General features: G+C 33.9%; 6 protein-coding genes across 9 annotated transcripts; 2 read left to right on the top strand and 4 right to left on the bottom strand.

The window, feature by feature from the left end:
- Positions 1–402: 402 nt before the first annotated feature.
- Positions 403–2,209, bottom strand: LOC109603770 (centrosomal protein 43). Its single transcript, XM_049963144.1, has 3 exons — positions 1,852–2,209; positions 1,748–1,795; positions 403–1,689 (listed from the first exon to the last, which is right to left on the bottom strand). Exons 1-3 carry the CDS (start codon positions 1,927–1,929, stop codon positions 667–669), a joined length of 1,149 nt encoding a protein of 382 aa, XP_049819101.1. The 5' UTR covers positions 1,930–2,209; the 3' UTR covers positions 403–666.
- A 181-nt stretch (positions 2,210–2,390) lies between these two features.
- On the top strand, positions 2,391–4,194 carry LOC109603784 (glutamate-rich WD repeat-containing protein 1). The gene is made up of 5 exons (XM_020020281.2): positions 2,391–2,922; positions 2,978–3,196; positions 3,249–3,543; positions 3,634–3,848; positions 3,904–4,194. Exons 1-5 carry the CDS (start codon positions 2,455–2,457, stop codon positions 4,039–4,041), a joined length of 1,335 nt encoding a protein of 444 aa, XP_019875840.1. The 5' UTR covers positions 2,391–2,454; the 3' UTR covers positions 4,042–4,194.
- LOC109603782 (mismatch repair endonuclease PMS2) lies at positions 4,033–6,927 on the bottom strand. Of its 3 annotated transcripts, XM_020020278.2 has the most exons (10): positions 6,815–6,925; positions 6,626–6,757; positions 6,417–6,576; positions 6,017–6,362; positions 5,678–5,965; positions 4,699–5,625; positions 4,545–4,645; positions 4,393–4,490; positions 4,191–4,340; positions 4,033–4,138 (listed from the first exon to the last, which is right to left on the bottom strand). In XM_020020278.2, exons 2-10 carry the CDS (start codon positions 6,722–6,724, stop codon positions 4,076–4,078), a joined length of 2,232 nt encoding a protein of 743 aa, XP_019875837.1. In that variant the 5' UTR covers positions 6,725–6,757; positions 6,815–6,925; the 3' UTR covers positions 4,033–4,075. The 3 variants fall into 3 exon arrangements, with proteins under 3 accessions (XP_019875837.1, XP_049819008.1, XP_049819009.1); XM_049963051.1 differs by having other exon boundaries at positions 4,033–4,340; positions 6,815–6,927; XM_049963052.1 differs by lacking the exon at positions 6,815–6,925 and having other exon boundaries at positions 4,033–4,340; positions 6,626–6,781.
- A 347-nt stretch (positions 6,928–7,274) lies between these two features.
- Positions 7,275–9,614, top strand: LOC109603783 (PAN2-PAN3 deadenylation complex subunit pan3). Its single transcript, XM_049964002.1, has 2 exons — positions 7,275–7,577; positions 7,640–9,614. Exons 1-2 carry the CDS (start codon positions 7,508–7,510, stop codon positions 9,355–9,357), a joined length of 1,788 nt encoding a protein of 595 aa, XP_049819959.1. The 5' UTR covers positions 7,275–7,507; the 3' UTR covers positions 9,358–9,614.
- LOC109603785 (ubiquitin-conjugating enzyme E2 W) lies at positions 9,600–11,128 on the bottom strand. Its single transcript, XM_020020282.2, has 5 exons — positions 10,899–11,128; positions 10,753–10,844; positions 10,250–10,508; positions 10,121–10,196; positions 9,600–9,995 (listed from the first exon to the last, which is right to left on the bottom strand). Exons 1-5 carry the CDS (start codon positions 10,920–10,922, stop codon positions 9,982–9,984), a joined length of 465 nt encoding a protein of 154 aa, XP_019875841.1. The 5' UTR covers positions 10,923–11,128; the 3' UTR covers positions 9,600–9,981.
- Positions 11,129–11,629: 501 nt separating this feature from the next.
- Positions 11,630–14,690, bottom strand: LOC109603781 (sodium-coupled monocarboxylate transporter 2). Of its 2 annotated transcripts, none has more exons than XM_020020277.2 (9): positions 14,585–14,690; positions 13,735–13,979; positions 13,406–13,683; positions 13,120–13,339; positions 12,923–13,063; positions 12,649–12,867; positions 12,329–12,596; positions 12,045–12,274; positions 11,630–11,983 (listed from the first exon to the last, which is right to left on the bottom strand). In XM_020020277.2, exons 2-9 carry the CDS (start codon positions 13,977–13,979, stop codon positions 11,731–11,733), a joined length of 1,854 nt encoding a protein of 617 aa, XP_019875836.2. In that variant the 5' UTR covers positions 14,585–14,690; the 3' UTR covers positions 11,630–11,730. The 2 variants fall into 2 exon arrangements, with proteins under 2 accessions (XP_019875836.2, XP_049819958.1); XM_049964001.1 differs by lacking the exon at positions 14,585–14,690 and having other exon boundaries at positions 13,735–13,840; positions 13,891–14,168.
- Positions 14,691–14,781: the final 91 nt, after the last annotated feature.

Here is a 14,781-nt window from a genome sequence, read left to right as displayed (position 1 = left end):
AAAAATATTCTTTTAATACAATTTTTAATATACGGCAATACCAAAGAAATTGAGCAATAACAGGGTAAAAATATGTAAATAAAATCATATTTTTAATTTTTTAGACATTGAAAACAGAAAACGAAAAAAGAAACATTCTAATTTGTACCCCTGAAATTCAAGGCCATTTCTTATCATCTATAATAAAATCTATAGTCTTTTTAAAGGTGAGACAAAACATTCATATTGTTATTAAATTACATTTAACAGCTGCCAAATTATTTGAAAATGCTACATTCTAGAAAAAAATTACAGTCTATTTACTTAGGAAAACATTTAAAGTTAAGTACTATAGGTCCACCATGAACTTCAGTGACTAGTCACTTCATGAAAGAGACAAGTCTAATTAAAATTCATGAAAAATTTCCTGACGAAAAATCTTATTATAATCTCAATTATTTTACATTTTATATCAATTTGAAATTGACCCACCTAATGTTTGTTATACACTAGAATTGTAATGGTACTAAAGTGAGCTGCTTTATTCCATTCTGAATCTGATATTTCCTTAAAAATTGACAATGAAAATTTCTATTTGAAGGCCACACTATGAGGTAGAACAATATCCAAGGTTAAATGTATTCTGTAAAATTTGTATTTGAGAAATCAGATCCAGTAAAAGGCACTTCAATCTGTTGCATTAGAAATATAATCTAGATTTTCACTTATTGATTTAGTTGTACTATGTTCAGAGTCTGATTTAACTTCAGTATTTTTAAAACTTTTATCCACTTGAGATTCAACTTTATGGCTTGCATCAGACAAACTTAAATCACCACACATAAAATCCTCTTCATACTCTGCATCCATATTGAACAATTTATCCAGTTCTCTTTCTTTATAATATTTGTTATTGTGTAAGGATGGAATTATATCACCCATTCTGGTTTTGTTCACTGACAAAGGTGGCAAATCACTTAATGAGTTCAAGCTACTCCTTGCCTTAGAGAGTTTCAATTTATCAGACTTTCCATTTGTGATTTTTGGACTTTTGCTGGAGTTTACACTGTCTTCCCCAATTGAGCTAGTCTCTTCATATGTATCATCATTTTCTTTAGTGATTTCTTGCACTGTTTGGAGTTTTTCCCCTCTATTGTCAACATGGTTTGAAAGAGGAACAGAATTACTGTAATCAAAAGTCTCTTCATATGAATCATGATTTTCTCTAGTAGTTTCTTCTTTCTTATGATTTGAAAGTGGAACAGAAGGATGACTTAAATCAAAAGTTTTATTCTCAACATTGCTCTGATTTTGAGCCCCACTCATATTAAAAGTAGTGTTTGGACTAACATTCTTACTTATTGATTTTGAAGATTCTGTATTAATTTCAGTCTTAACACTTTCCTCAAATTCATTGCCATTTAAATTAAGGTTGATTTCAATATTTTTGTTTTTGTTTTGAGCAATTCTGATCAATTGAAGCAAAATAGGAACTGTTGAATTTTCATTCAGGCCCAAATCAGCCAGTAATTTTTGCTTGTTGTAATCATAAGCTGAGCCCAAGTATGATTCCGGTTCGTAAACAGATATTGTGTACAATAAATTAAAATATTCTAGAAATTCCCGGACAATACAAAACATTGTTTGTCCATCTGTAGTGTTCAGGTATGTTTTCACTTTGTTGTTGAGTAAGGGCTGCGATTCGCTGACCTAAAATTGGCGGTGTTATTTTCACTGGATTTATATTTAGTTGACACCGTTTTCTTACCTTCATATCTTCGTCCAGCGCCAAGAATACGCTTGCCCGAAGCTGAGCCTGTGAATATAATAAAGATTATCATTTTATATGGGGGTGAAAACGTGCTATAATACCTTGATTTTTGCGAGACATCCATTTGATTCCAACGTTTGTCCGATCAGAGTTCCCAATTCAATGTCTTCGTCTGACATCTTTATTTTTAGGTTAATTCGTATTTTTTGTGACTGACGTTTGAATTTTATCCCAAGGTCAACAGGATTCAGTGCACATAAAAATGACCGTTTTAACGTTCGAATCCGGTCACGTACGGATACTCAACGATTTTTCTGTCAGGTGTTTCGAAAAATAACACGAACAGTACAAAACCGCCATTTAGGAATTGCGACGAATTTCAACAAATCCTACCACCTTTTAAAAACTACCTGAAAATGATTAATAAAAGGTGTACAAAGTTTAAAAATCATAAAAATGCCATCCTTTCAACAATAATTAATAATATATTTTTTATTTACCTATTATGACTGTCACAAACTGTCTAAAATAAAAACAGAAGTCAATATTGATAAACAAATCAACAACAATTGTAAATATTATTTAGTATCTTTTCTTCGTCAATGTTGTCACAAGTACATAACCTCAATTAACCTAAAAGTTTAAACGTCATTGAATATCAATACACGTGCGATTTTACAACTGTTCGTAGTGTTGTGATAAAAATGTCAAGTGACGAGGAAATGGATATGTCTGAAGGTCCGATGGAAACCATGGACGAGGAGGAAGCAGAGGACACCGGAGATGGAAAACAAGAGGTTTATTTACCCGGTAAACCTCTGGACGAGGGCGAGGAACTCGTATGCGATCAGTCGGCTTATGTGATGTACCATCAGGCACAAACCAGCGCACCTTGCTTAAGTTTCGATATTATAAGGGACAATTTGGGCGAGAACAGGGACAAATATCCGTTGAGTGCCTTTATAGTTGCCGGAACTCAGGCGCCGCAGACGCATGTTAACAATGTTATTGTTATGAGGCTGTCCAATTTAACTAAGACTGGCGAAGGTGGTGATGATGATGAAGATGAAGATGATGATGACGATTCAGATGAGGAGGATGAGAATGATAGTAAAGGGCCTAAAATGGCTGGTGCATTGATTAAACATCAAGGATGTGTGAACAGAATTAGGGTATGATGGGAATAGTTTATTCAAGTTATAACTGATTGTTATTAAATTCTTTTAGAGTACAATAATTAATGAGCATCATATAGCAGCCTCTTGGAGTGAATTAGGGAGAGTAAATTTGTGGAATTTAACAGAACAATTGCAAGCAGTTGACAATGAACAGTTATTGAACAAATACACTAAAGAAAACAGATCAAATTCTATAACACCACTGTTCACATTCTCTGGACACCAAAAAGAAGGTTTTGCCATTGACTGGAGTCCCACAATGAAAGGGGTATCTACTTAATTATTATTATGTGCATAATAATACAATTTATATTCCACAGGTTTTGGCAACAGGTGACTGCAAAAGAGATATACATATATGGAAACCAGGTGACAAATTATCAGAGTGGGTGGTTGATCAACGACCATTGGTGGGCCATACTGATTCAGTTGAGGATTTGCAGTGGTCACCAAATGAACCCAGTGTTTTAGCTTCATGTTCAGTTGATAAAAGTATCAGAATATGGGACACAAGAGCTTCACCTAGTAAAGCTTGTATGTTAACTGCTGACAATGCTCATAATAGTGATGTTAATGTTATTAGTTGGAATAGGAATGAACCATTCATTCTTAGTGGTAAGTTTTTTTTGAATAATAATTAATCACAAATCTCTTTAAACTGAAACTTCTTGACTTTTAATTAATGTTTTAATTTTATCTGTTAAGGTGGAGATGATGGAGTATTAAACGTATGGGATTTGCGCAAATTCCAAAGCAAAACTCCTTTAGCAACATTCAAACACCATACAGAACCAGTGACCACAGTTGAATGGCATCCAAGCGACTCGGCTGTTTTTGCATCCGGCGGTGCTGATAATCAAATAGCACTCTGGGACTTGTCAGTTGAAAAGGACACAGAAACTCAGGAAGAGGATGTAGAAGTAATATTTAATTATCTATATTATTCTGTTATGTCAATTTTGATTTTTATGATAGGATGTGCCGCCGCAACTTCTTTTCATTCATCAAGGACAAAAGGACATTAAAGAACTACACTGGCATCCACAATTGCCTGGAGTTATAATCAGCACTGCAGAATCTGGGTTTAACATATTCAGAACGATAAGCGTTTAATTGTTTATTATAAAATTAAAACCACATTTTGTTATTAAATTTGTATAAGATTTAAATTGATCAGGTGTCTCATTGTTGGTCTTCCATGAGGGCAATTCTAAAACATTATATAATGAAATTATTATATCAAAAAATAAACAATTTTTTACCCAGGGTTGATCAATTTCTCCCATGTGATCAATAAGTTTTCGCATATCGGATGTTGTTAAAGATTTTCCGATCATTACTGACTTTCGACAAGCTCTCGAAGCGAACATTTGTCGAACTCTTGAAGGCCTTATTAACGTATCATTTGAATCCTAAAATCATTTGTACAATTACGATGATTTGTACAAATTAAAAAACAATTACTTGTAGCATAAATAACATTTCATCTATATCGTCTCTTCCGAATAGATATGATTTACTAATTGGAATTGCTGATAAAGATACTTTTTTTCCTGTTGGTGCTAAAATATTTCGTTAAATTACCATTGAGTACGAATTGTTATTTCAAAATTTACCGTCATGATTAATAATAAATTTAAAACCATTTTTCTTGAATATCCCCTCGTTTTCAATTAAAATCGCCTCGTTCCCAGCAGTTAATCCTAAAGGTTTTGGACTAAAATGTGAAACGGTAAATAAGATGTACTTTGTTGGTATATTAACAATTACTTGACCAATTTTTGATGATCCAATATGGTAGTCAATTGAAGTTGTTCAAAATTGTACTTTTCATCTGTGGCATGTTGATCAACAATAAATAAATCGTTTTCTAACTTTGTTATTATAAATCCTTTATTGAACTGTCCTATAATATCCATTCTTTTAAAATCCGTTTTATTTATATGTTTTGTTAATTCTTCTTCCGCTTTATGGTTTTCTTCCGGCTTTACCTCACTTCTAAATTTAATTTTTATGTCTTCTTCATATGATTGTTTAGACTCTATTTCTCGTATCCTTTTTTTAATATCATCCAGAGAAAAGTCAACATTTACAATCTTCCTAGTCGTCTTAACAGGGACATCTAGGCTTACCTCAAAAATGTCTGGTTCATCATCAGACATACTTCTTTCTTTTTCAGATTTTATATCACAATTTTCTATATTTGGTTTTGTTTCATATTCTCTAGCCAGTTCAAGAAAATGATCCAAATCTCTTGTCCGTTCTAATTCTTCATCGCTTTCTTCGCTTAGTTGTAAAGATTCGTTTTCGAATGATTGGCTGGGACCAGGATCAGTTCTGGAACGTTTTTTAAATGTTTCCAGTATACTTCCTTGTTTTAAAATCGAATCTGTTAAACGTCTTTTCAAGCCTTTATCCTTCTTCTTGTCAATAACAAAAATTTTCTTTGAAACATCCAAATTTTGTACTTTATAGCTGGAAGGAAACAGCTTAAATGCATCCAACAGTGACGATTTAACGATCGCAAGTAATAATTTTTCTTGTTCCAAAAATACTTGTCTTTTGTCTGGTGTAACATTCACATCAACAAGTGTGCCTTTTGTAGTAACATTTAAATAAACAAAGGGATATTGACTGCCATTAAACTGTCTATAAGTTTGATTTATTAATTTAATGAGTTTTGTTGGCTCACATGGTCTAAAAGAATACATTTAATTAAAGTTTGCGCAGGTTTATAAATAATTACTACCTTGAATTTATATAATAATACTGTCGATCGGTTGTACTTCTCCCGCTTGAATGTATTACACTGGAAACCAGACATTCAAAATCAAATGGTAATTCATCGCCCACAGTTAATTTCAAGCCGTATTCCTGTATTATTTCGTCGTCTGGAAATTTTAAAGGTATTTCGATTATTGATGAAATTTGTTTGGTGCCGAAAACGCTAATTATGTTTTCCTTTACGGTTTTATGTCCTTCCGTTTCAACGACCTGAACTTTTGAGCCAACATCTGTTATATTCACACAAGAAAATCTTAAATATATGAAAAATTATTAATTCATTACAATTCATTGACTTTCCTACCTTATTCCCTTAGAAACCAAACAGTAGGAGTAAAGCAAATTACACATTTTATTGAACTCCTTTTTCAAGTTCTTAAGAAACTCTTTTCTTCTGACTGGAAGAGTTGCAAACAGATTTTCTAGAATTACAGTTGTGCCTTGACCTCTTGCTATTGGAGATTCATTCACAATTTTCCCATTTCTGTCATAATCAATTTTGGTCGCCAAACTAGCGCCAGAATGTTTTGTTATTATGGTTAAATTTGAAAGAGCACACAAAGAACTCAGGGCTTCACCTCTGAATCCTAAGGTTGACAAACTTTCTAAATCGCTAAATTGACGAATTTTCGACGTGTAATGCTTCATAGCTGCAACAATGAATACGTTATTCTTATTGAGACAAATATAATTAATATACTTACTTAAAGTTTGAAAGTTTTCCTTCTCAATTCCGGTACCATTATCTGCCACTTCAATTAAATCAGCTCCATAATTTTTTAATTTGACTTCAATTCTTGTTGCTGTTGCGTCTATTGCGTTTTCTACAAGTTCCTTCATTGCTATTGCTAAACTTAAAACAACCTGAAAATACAATTGTAGACCATTTATTTTAAAATTTTAGTTAATTTACTTGTCCCGAGCATATTTTATGAACGCTTTCACGATTTATTGGTTGTATTAGTTTGGCTTCTGCTTTTGTTGCTTCAGGTTCGTTTTCGGTTTTATCCATTTTAGCTTAAAATTTTTAAGTCGTACATATAACCTGAAAACAGTCAATAAGATTAAAGTTCCCGCCTATTCTCGTTTTTTGCCGATTTACAACATAAAAACTGGGTATAACTGTTAGGAATCTAAAATTATTGATTTCCACACTTCGTATTTTTGGTATATTTGTATGTTATAATAAAAAAATGTCACAATAAATACCAAAAACAATAAAATTTATTAATAGTGTTCTCAAAAGTTTATTTATTATAGATAGGTTCACTAAGATGAAAATATTTAATGTTTGTTATAAGGAATGTTTATAATTCAAAAGATACAAATTCTTTCCGTTCAGTCCTCTCTTTTATTTTTTACTCTTTTTTAATTCATGAAAAATAGATGTGAATAAAAATTAATATGCCTGTAACTCGTATGATGTTTTCGACAGGATTTATGATTATTTTAATCATATTGTGTTTATTAAATATTTGATTTTATTGTTTGTGTTTAATTTGATAGTTGTCTAAAAATGAATAAACATAACCTACGATGTAAAATTGAATTGAAGTTCGCGCCAGTGCAGGCAGCTTTGCAACGGGGCCGCACGAAAGTAACCAGTTTAGAAATTAGTTTTGATAGTGTTGGTGATTTTGTATATTTCGCAGTGGAAATGGAGTACATAGACGTCCTTTGTCAAAGTATTGGAAAGTTGTTTATTGGACATATGTAGCAAAAAGTGACATAGTCGTCAGTTGTAAAACATTGTGATATAAAAAGTGATTCCAGAAATATTAGAAGAGAGTGACTAATGGATTGGGTTTCTCATAATCATTCCCGTCCAAATTCAACGGTCCTGTCTTCGCAGCTAGCCAGAGCGAGTAATATCCTAAAACGATTAATCAAAAATGGACTTTTACACGAACAAAACCGTCTGTTTCAGCCCACGCCAACGAATTCGTGCCGAGAGTATTGAATTCGAGCGCGTCTGCATCGCCGAACATCTTCAACAGCACATATCCCCCCGTGACGAGTTCACCGTTGCTCAAGAAACACGATGAGTCGGACACCCCCGATTCTACATCGCCGCCACTTACCGACACCTCCAGTCTCCACGACAAGGGGAACATGCCCCCTTACCAGGAGAATGTTGGTGGAACCACATACTTTTACCAGTATCCGGGCGGTGCAGTAGACTCGATCGCGAACACCAGTTCCGAAACGATCGTGACAAGCAATTCCAGTCTGCCCGCCGAATATAACGTATACACCGGTAAGCAAGAACAATCGTTTTTTATCTATGACGACCTACGTAATGACATCCTGAACCGCAACGTCCTGACGTTGTTGCAACCGGACCCCCAGCAATACCCGGATCTGCCACAAGAAGTTGACAATTATCACGAACTGTTCCCGTTAGAACCGATCAACAATTCAATGCACAAAACCCATTTAGGTCACCAGTCCGCGTCCATGTACAAAGCCACACACATTAAAAGCGGTTTGCATTATTGTTTGAGACGGATCCCCTCATTCAGGCTGCAGAACACCAAATGCATGAGCTATGTGGAACTATGGAAGAAACTGTCACATTCCAATATTGTACAATTGAAGGAAGTGTTCACCACCAAGGCGTTTGGTGACAATTCCATGATATTCGTGTACGATTTCCATCCTGGCTCTGAAACGTTGCTCAACAAGCACTTTTCACCTGATCAACCAGGGTACAGTGACCCATTTTCGGACACCACAACCCCACGGCCGTACAGCTATCAAAAGAATAATTTGTTAAGGCACCAACAGAACAACAAACTACCTGAACCCCTCATATGGAATTACATAATTCAGTTAACGTCGGCGTTAAGGTTGATTCATTCCAGCGCGTTGGCTTGTAGGAGTCTAGACCCTACTAAGATCATAATCAATTCGAAAAACAGACTAAGATTGAGCTGCTTGGGGATGATGGACGTGATATTAAGCGAGACAAACGCTTCCATAAATCATGTGGCGCTGATGCAGCACTACCAACAAGAAGATTTAACGGCCCTAGGCAAATTGGTGCTGGCATTAGCCTGCAAGTCCACCATGGCCGTGCAGAGAGAAAACATATCCACAGCCTTGGAGATGGTCAATCGCTCTTACACCTCGGACCTGCGTCATCTGATCATGTACCTCTTGTCGTCCAACCAACGACGAAGCGTCTCAGATTTGATGCCGATGATCGGGGCCAGATTCTACACGCAACTCGACAACTTGCACAACCACATCGAAATGCTCGACCACGAACTGTGCAAGGAAGTGCAGAATGGGCGGTTGTTCAGATTGATGGCGAAACTGGCGACGATTAATGAACGACCGGAGTTCAACATGGACGCGGCCTGGAGCGAAACTGGCGACCGGTATATGCTAAAACTGTTCAGGGACTACGTGTTCCATCAGGTGAGCGAGGACGGCAGACCGTGGTTGGATATGGCGCACATCATCCAGTGTCTGAACAAATTGGACACTGGCGTGCCTGAGAAGATCTGTCTGATGTCGCGCGATGAACAAAGCATCCTGGTCGTCAGTTACACTGAACTCAAGCATTGTTTGGAACAATCGTTCCACGAGATCGCCAGTCAGTCGACGCCGCTGATTCCCGACTTAGACGACAAGTTGTAGACGACCGCCGACGACTTAATTACTAGTGATTGTCCACCAAATACGAATCGTTTTCGGCGATATTGTCCGGCTCGGATCCGGTATTTGTGTCCTTATGGGAGTATTAATTCGACACAACCGGACACAACGGGCAGAATTGTATTGTTGAAGACGTTGATTCCATTTTTTAACTTGTAATTACTGAAATCATATTTTTTGCATATAAGTTATATTTTCTTTATAAAGAACATAAACTCAATAAAAATGATAAAAAATTACTTTATTTATTCAGTTAGCATTAACACTCCCAAAATTTTAAGTCCTAATAATAAAATGGTACAGAGAAAAAATTTGAAATATTTTTTCCACGTTTATTTTCTCACTAAATCAACAACATTGTGTGGACATATCAGAAAAGCCAACAAGTTTTCGTTAACACTTACTTCTAGTTTATCAATAAAAACAATTTGATGCGTCGAAAATCATAAAATTTTTTAATCTAATAAAAAATAAATAGATCCATTCTTATATAGTTTCGCAATACAATCTAGGAATAAAATAATAAAATATAGTTTGTAAACTATTTGCCTTGAATTACATAATATACAGATCACATCCTTTTGTTAAGTTTCGATTAGCTCTGAATCATACAGAATCATCTGGAAAAAAAGAAGAAATAAAATTACTTAATGGATGAGCTTAGTATTAACTATTCTTAGTGGTATATTAATTTTTTTACGTATTTTATGACATGGTTGTCTCAACAAAATTGTGTACATCTTACCATGATACCACCATTTAGTTTTCTTTGGATTTTTGTTGCACGTCTTAACGTAAAAGGAATTATCTGGAGGTCTTTGCTGAAACCAGAAAGTCAGTAAAACGAATAAAGGTAAAAATGAATTCCTGTAACCTTTTCTTTGCAGCTGCTGAGCATCGATACGATCGAAAGACAGACGGATTGAACAGATAGCGCGGGCGACCAGTCGTCGGTCAGTATGGACAGACAAATGTGCCCGTTGCTATAAACGTGCGGATGTATAGGAATGTTGTTGCCGACGAACGTGACTTCGGGCGATTCGAAGGGGTACTTGTCACTGAACTTGAACTGGAGCTGGAACTGTTCGCCCTCGTACAAAGTGCCTGCGGCGCCGTCCATATTTATCACCCATCTAAAAATAATCAATTCAATGTTAATAATAAAATTACCAACATTAAAATGCTATTGTATTTACTGTTTAAAGAGTCTGTTTTGTATAATAAATTAAATAAAGACTATTAAACATAATGGATGAAAGATGATCATGTCTCATTGTTATGACTCACAATTTTATCATTACTATATATGATAATGTTTACTTAATTACGCTAATAATTATAAAATGCACCCTGCAGTAAACAAAAACTTATACTTACATTAGTAAATTTTGTTCTGCAATATCTGAATCCACAGATACTCCAGGTGGTGGTTCTTTGATTAAAGACATTAACTCCTTTCGGAGTCTTCTCTAAAATAGAATCCAGATTACATATTGATCTGTGTTTGTTAAAATTGTGTATACCTCAGATGGTGCCATTCCAGTCATGTCTCACCAACAATAATAATGTTTCATGCTGCGGTTCAATCAAGATTTCGCTGCAGTTTCGTGCTACGTACTCGAATTTCCGGTGACAAACATAGACGAGGTAAACAAAAACGATAATTGTTGAAGAAATAAAGCAAATAACAACTTATCTGTCAAGATAACATTAATCGATTTCAGAATAAACTTTGACGTTTGTATGTAGTTAACTAATTCATTGGAGTTTTCTTAATTACTCACAGGTGTCACTGATAATTTAAAAAATAATAAAAATAATTATTATGTAATTGTAATATGTCAATTGCAGTTTTATTTCCAATTTTAAAAAATTAGTAACTATTGTTTCATATTAAAAATTGGCTAACTAGTAAAAACTTAATAGAACATGTGTTTCTTATGTTTCTCATAGATGTCGCCACCAACAAACACAAATTTAAAAATCACACAAGAGAGAATATTTAAATTATATTAGTTGAATAATATTAATTTATTGTAGAATAATATTAACGATAATATTTCTATTAAATTGTGTTTTGATATAGAATAAAATATTTTTAATGGTTTACCAGTTGCACATTTTAGTAGTATATTCTTATTTTACCTAAGTACTTACAATTTCAAGAAACGAATTACGAATATAAAATAAATAAACTTTGTTGTATATACACTGCTTTTGTCGTTAAGAAATTGATGTAAAAAATGACAAAAACTTTGACGTTTTATACTATATTATTACACTTATTATAATAACAAATAAACAAACAAATTGCATTGCGATATTAACAAAACAGAGAATGTAAATATTACATAATCAATCTTTTTCGGCACCAGTTGTAACAGATGCTAGAGCTTCTTTCACATCCTTGTATTTTACATCCAAAGAGCAATGTTCTGGAGGCAACAGAAAATGTACCAAAGGAGAAATTAAATTTTTATCCGCTGGTTTTTTATCCTTCTCGAAGCAACTTATTATAAGTGCTGCAATCATTGAAATTAAGCATCCAACGATTGTAAAGTAGTAGTGGCTTATTCTGAAAAGAGCGAAAACTTCTTGTTTTGGTATTCTGAAAACTGAAATAATTAGTATGTTATAAAATTTAAAAAAAAAAACAAAGGAAATATTACCGTGTAGTAGCATTAACAGTGTTTAGAATGATTGAAGACGATGAAGAAGAATTGTATGAAGCAGTTGTGGCGATTATGTTCATAAACTCTTCTGTGTTATTCACAAAACACCCTTCAATAGACAACGGTTTGGTAGGTATGTAAATTGCCCGCGTTGTCTTATAATACTGAGCAGTAAATCCGATATATGCCATTACGATCAATCCAAAAATCGATCCGTAATAGGCCGCCTAAAATTAATGGTTAAAACTAAAATATATTCAATTAATTTCCACACTTTATACTTTTCCCTTGATATGTGGCATCAACATTCCCATAGTGAACAGTGCAACAGTCGGTCCCCCAGTTATTCCTCCAAAAGTAAATGCAGTGGGTAAAACGCTTTCGAACATTTCAATAACATAAACTAAAGCAGTGCAAACAATCCCAGTAATTAAAACTATAAGCTTTAGAATACTGGCTGTTGTTTTTTCGGTGTGCTCAGGTAATAGTTTCACCAGAAAATCTTCATATATCGTTCCCGCCATACAATTTAATGTTGCTGATAATGTACTAGAATATTTTCAATGAACATCAACGATAACCGATATGAACAATTGTTTACCTTAAGGCAGCACAAAATATTCCTGCAATGAAAAGCCCTGGTAGACCGGGAATTGATCCTGCAACATCTAGAACATAGTAAGGAAGGATTTGGTCATGTTTTTTGATCGCTTTTGATGTAAATGGATCGCACTGGTAATATTTCGCGTACATTATCAAACCTGTAAATACGCTGAAAAGCGTTACAATAGACATTCCCATTATGAATAAAACGACAGAACTAAAATAGAATGTATCAGTACTTTTATGTTACTTATAAATATACAATTAGTTACAGTTTGGCTTTGCCATAAGTCGGAAGTGATAGGAATTTTTGAACGCATCCTTGATTTACAGCACTAAAAGACAACCAAGTAATGGCAAATCCTAAAATTATCGCAATGTAAGAATCTCTTTCAGTCAGGTCCAAACCCAGTCTAAAACAAAATATTTAGTTAAATTAACCAGACCATTATCATGATGAAATAATTACGGAATCGATAATCGTTGTCCAATTGATGCTCTATCCCAAACTTGTCCGAAACCACCAGCAGATTTAAGTCCCATAAAAAATACAGTCAGTAACGAACCGATTGTGACGGTGAATTGAATTGTGTCGGTCCAGACCACCGCTTTTAAACCGCCGATCGTTGTGTAAAAAATACACACGCCACAAACCACAGGTGTGATAAAATGTACGTTTACTCCAGTCGCTAAAATCATTTCACATGCAACACAAACTTATAATAGTGTCCATTTATTTTGAATCATTTATTTACCTGCCGATAAAGCCAAAGCGGGAATGTAAATCACGATTGGCAGGTACATCAACATGGCAACGGTAAAAAGAAACGATGCCAGAATCCTGCTATTGTAATCGAACCGCCGTTCCAAATATTCGTACAAACTAGTTACTTGCAGATTATAGAAAACGGGCAGGTACACGTAAACGGTCAAGAAGTAGACTATGACAAGGGCGAAAGGAAGCAGGCCGTATCCCGCACCGTAAGCGTAGACATCTGCGGGAACCGCCAGGAGTGTCAGTCCTGAAATGTGACTGAAAGACGATCGATCACATGAGGTAATGATTAAAGTAAATTTCATTTACCTTGCAACAAGGGATATTGAGACTGGTATCACGGACATTTCTTTGCCACCTAACAAATACTCTTTTGCTGATGATTGTTTGTCGCCGAAACAACCGAAATAAACGCCTATAAAAGCGCTGATCAACAGCATGAAGGAAAAGAGTAGATAGTCGTACCATGAAAATGATACAGTGCCGAAATTTTTCGCAGCATCCGGCACTAGTGTTGACAACATTGTCACAACGTTCGCCACCGTTGTGTTCATCTAAATTAAGCAATTTTATTAATAATTATTGTCTAATTTGAAAATAAGTTAGTATGAGAATTAATCTAACTGTCTATGTTAACTTAAAACAAATATTGTTCATAGATATTTTTTGTCATCTTCATGTTGTAATAAAACGTATGACGTAAAAGAAAATAAAAATGACTGGCATATTTTTATACATATATTTTCTCGTTTTACATTTAAGATGCATTTGAATTAAATTTTTATTTGCCTTATAAATATATAATTAAACTAAATTATCTGGTGCTCGTACGCGCACATTTACAACATTATAAATGTAACATTAAATATTAACCAGGAAAATATAAAAGATTACATATTACCTGTTGAAATGTTATATTAGTAAATGATAAATATATGCTGATGAATATGATAGGATTAGTGATACTTATTGATAATAAAGAATTATAATTATTTAATAATTTGTTATGTTGTGTTTTTAAAAATGTATATAAATTAATTATAATATAAAAATATGTAGTTTATATGTATGTACATGTAGTATACAGAAATCATAAAATATATAAAAAATAATAGAATGAAAAAGTCAGTTTAAAACAAAATGAAAAAATAAAACTTACCTTTAGGTGTACTTAATGCTGTGACAGGAATGAAGAACAAATCAGAACTGTTAACAGAACTTACATTATATTGTCATTTATTATCTACTGTTTACGTAAGTTTATTAATGAATTAAATATCATTAATGCCACAAAATCACACTGTGATTATATAATTTTAGTTTTATTATATAGAAAAATGCGAGTAATGGTTAATA

This window comes from Aethina tumida, chromosome 2 (assembly GCF_024364675.1).
Source record: "Aethina tumida isolate Nest 87 chromosome 2, icAetTumi1.1, whole genome shotgun sequence".
Lineage (NCBI taxonomy): Eukaryota > Metazoa > Arthropoda > Insecta > Coleoptera > Nitidulidae > Aethina > Aethina tumida.
The sequence above is the reverse complement of the archived record's forward strand: the minus strand, read 5'-3'. Positions and strand labels throughout refer to the sequence as shown.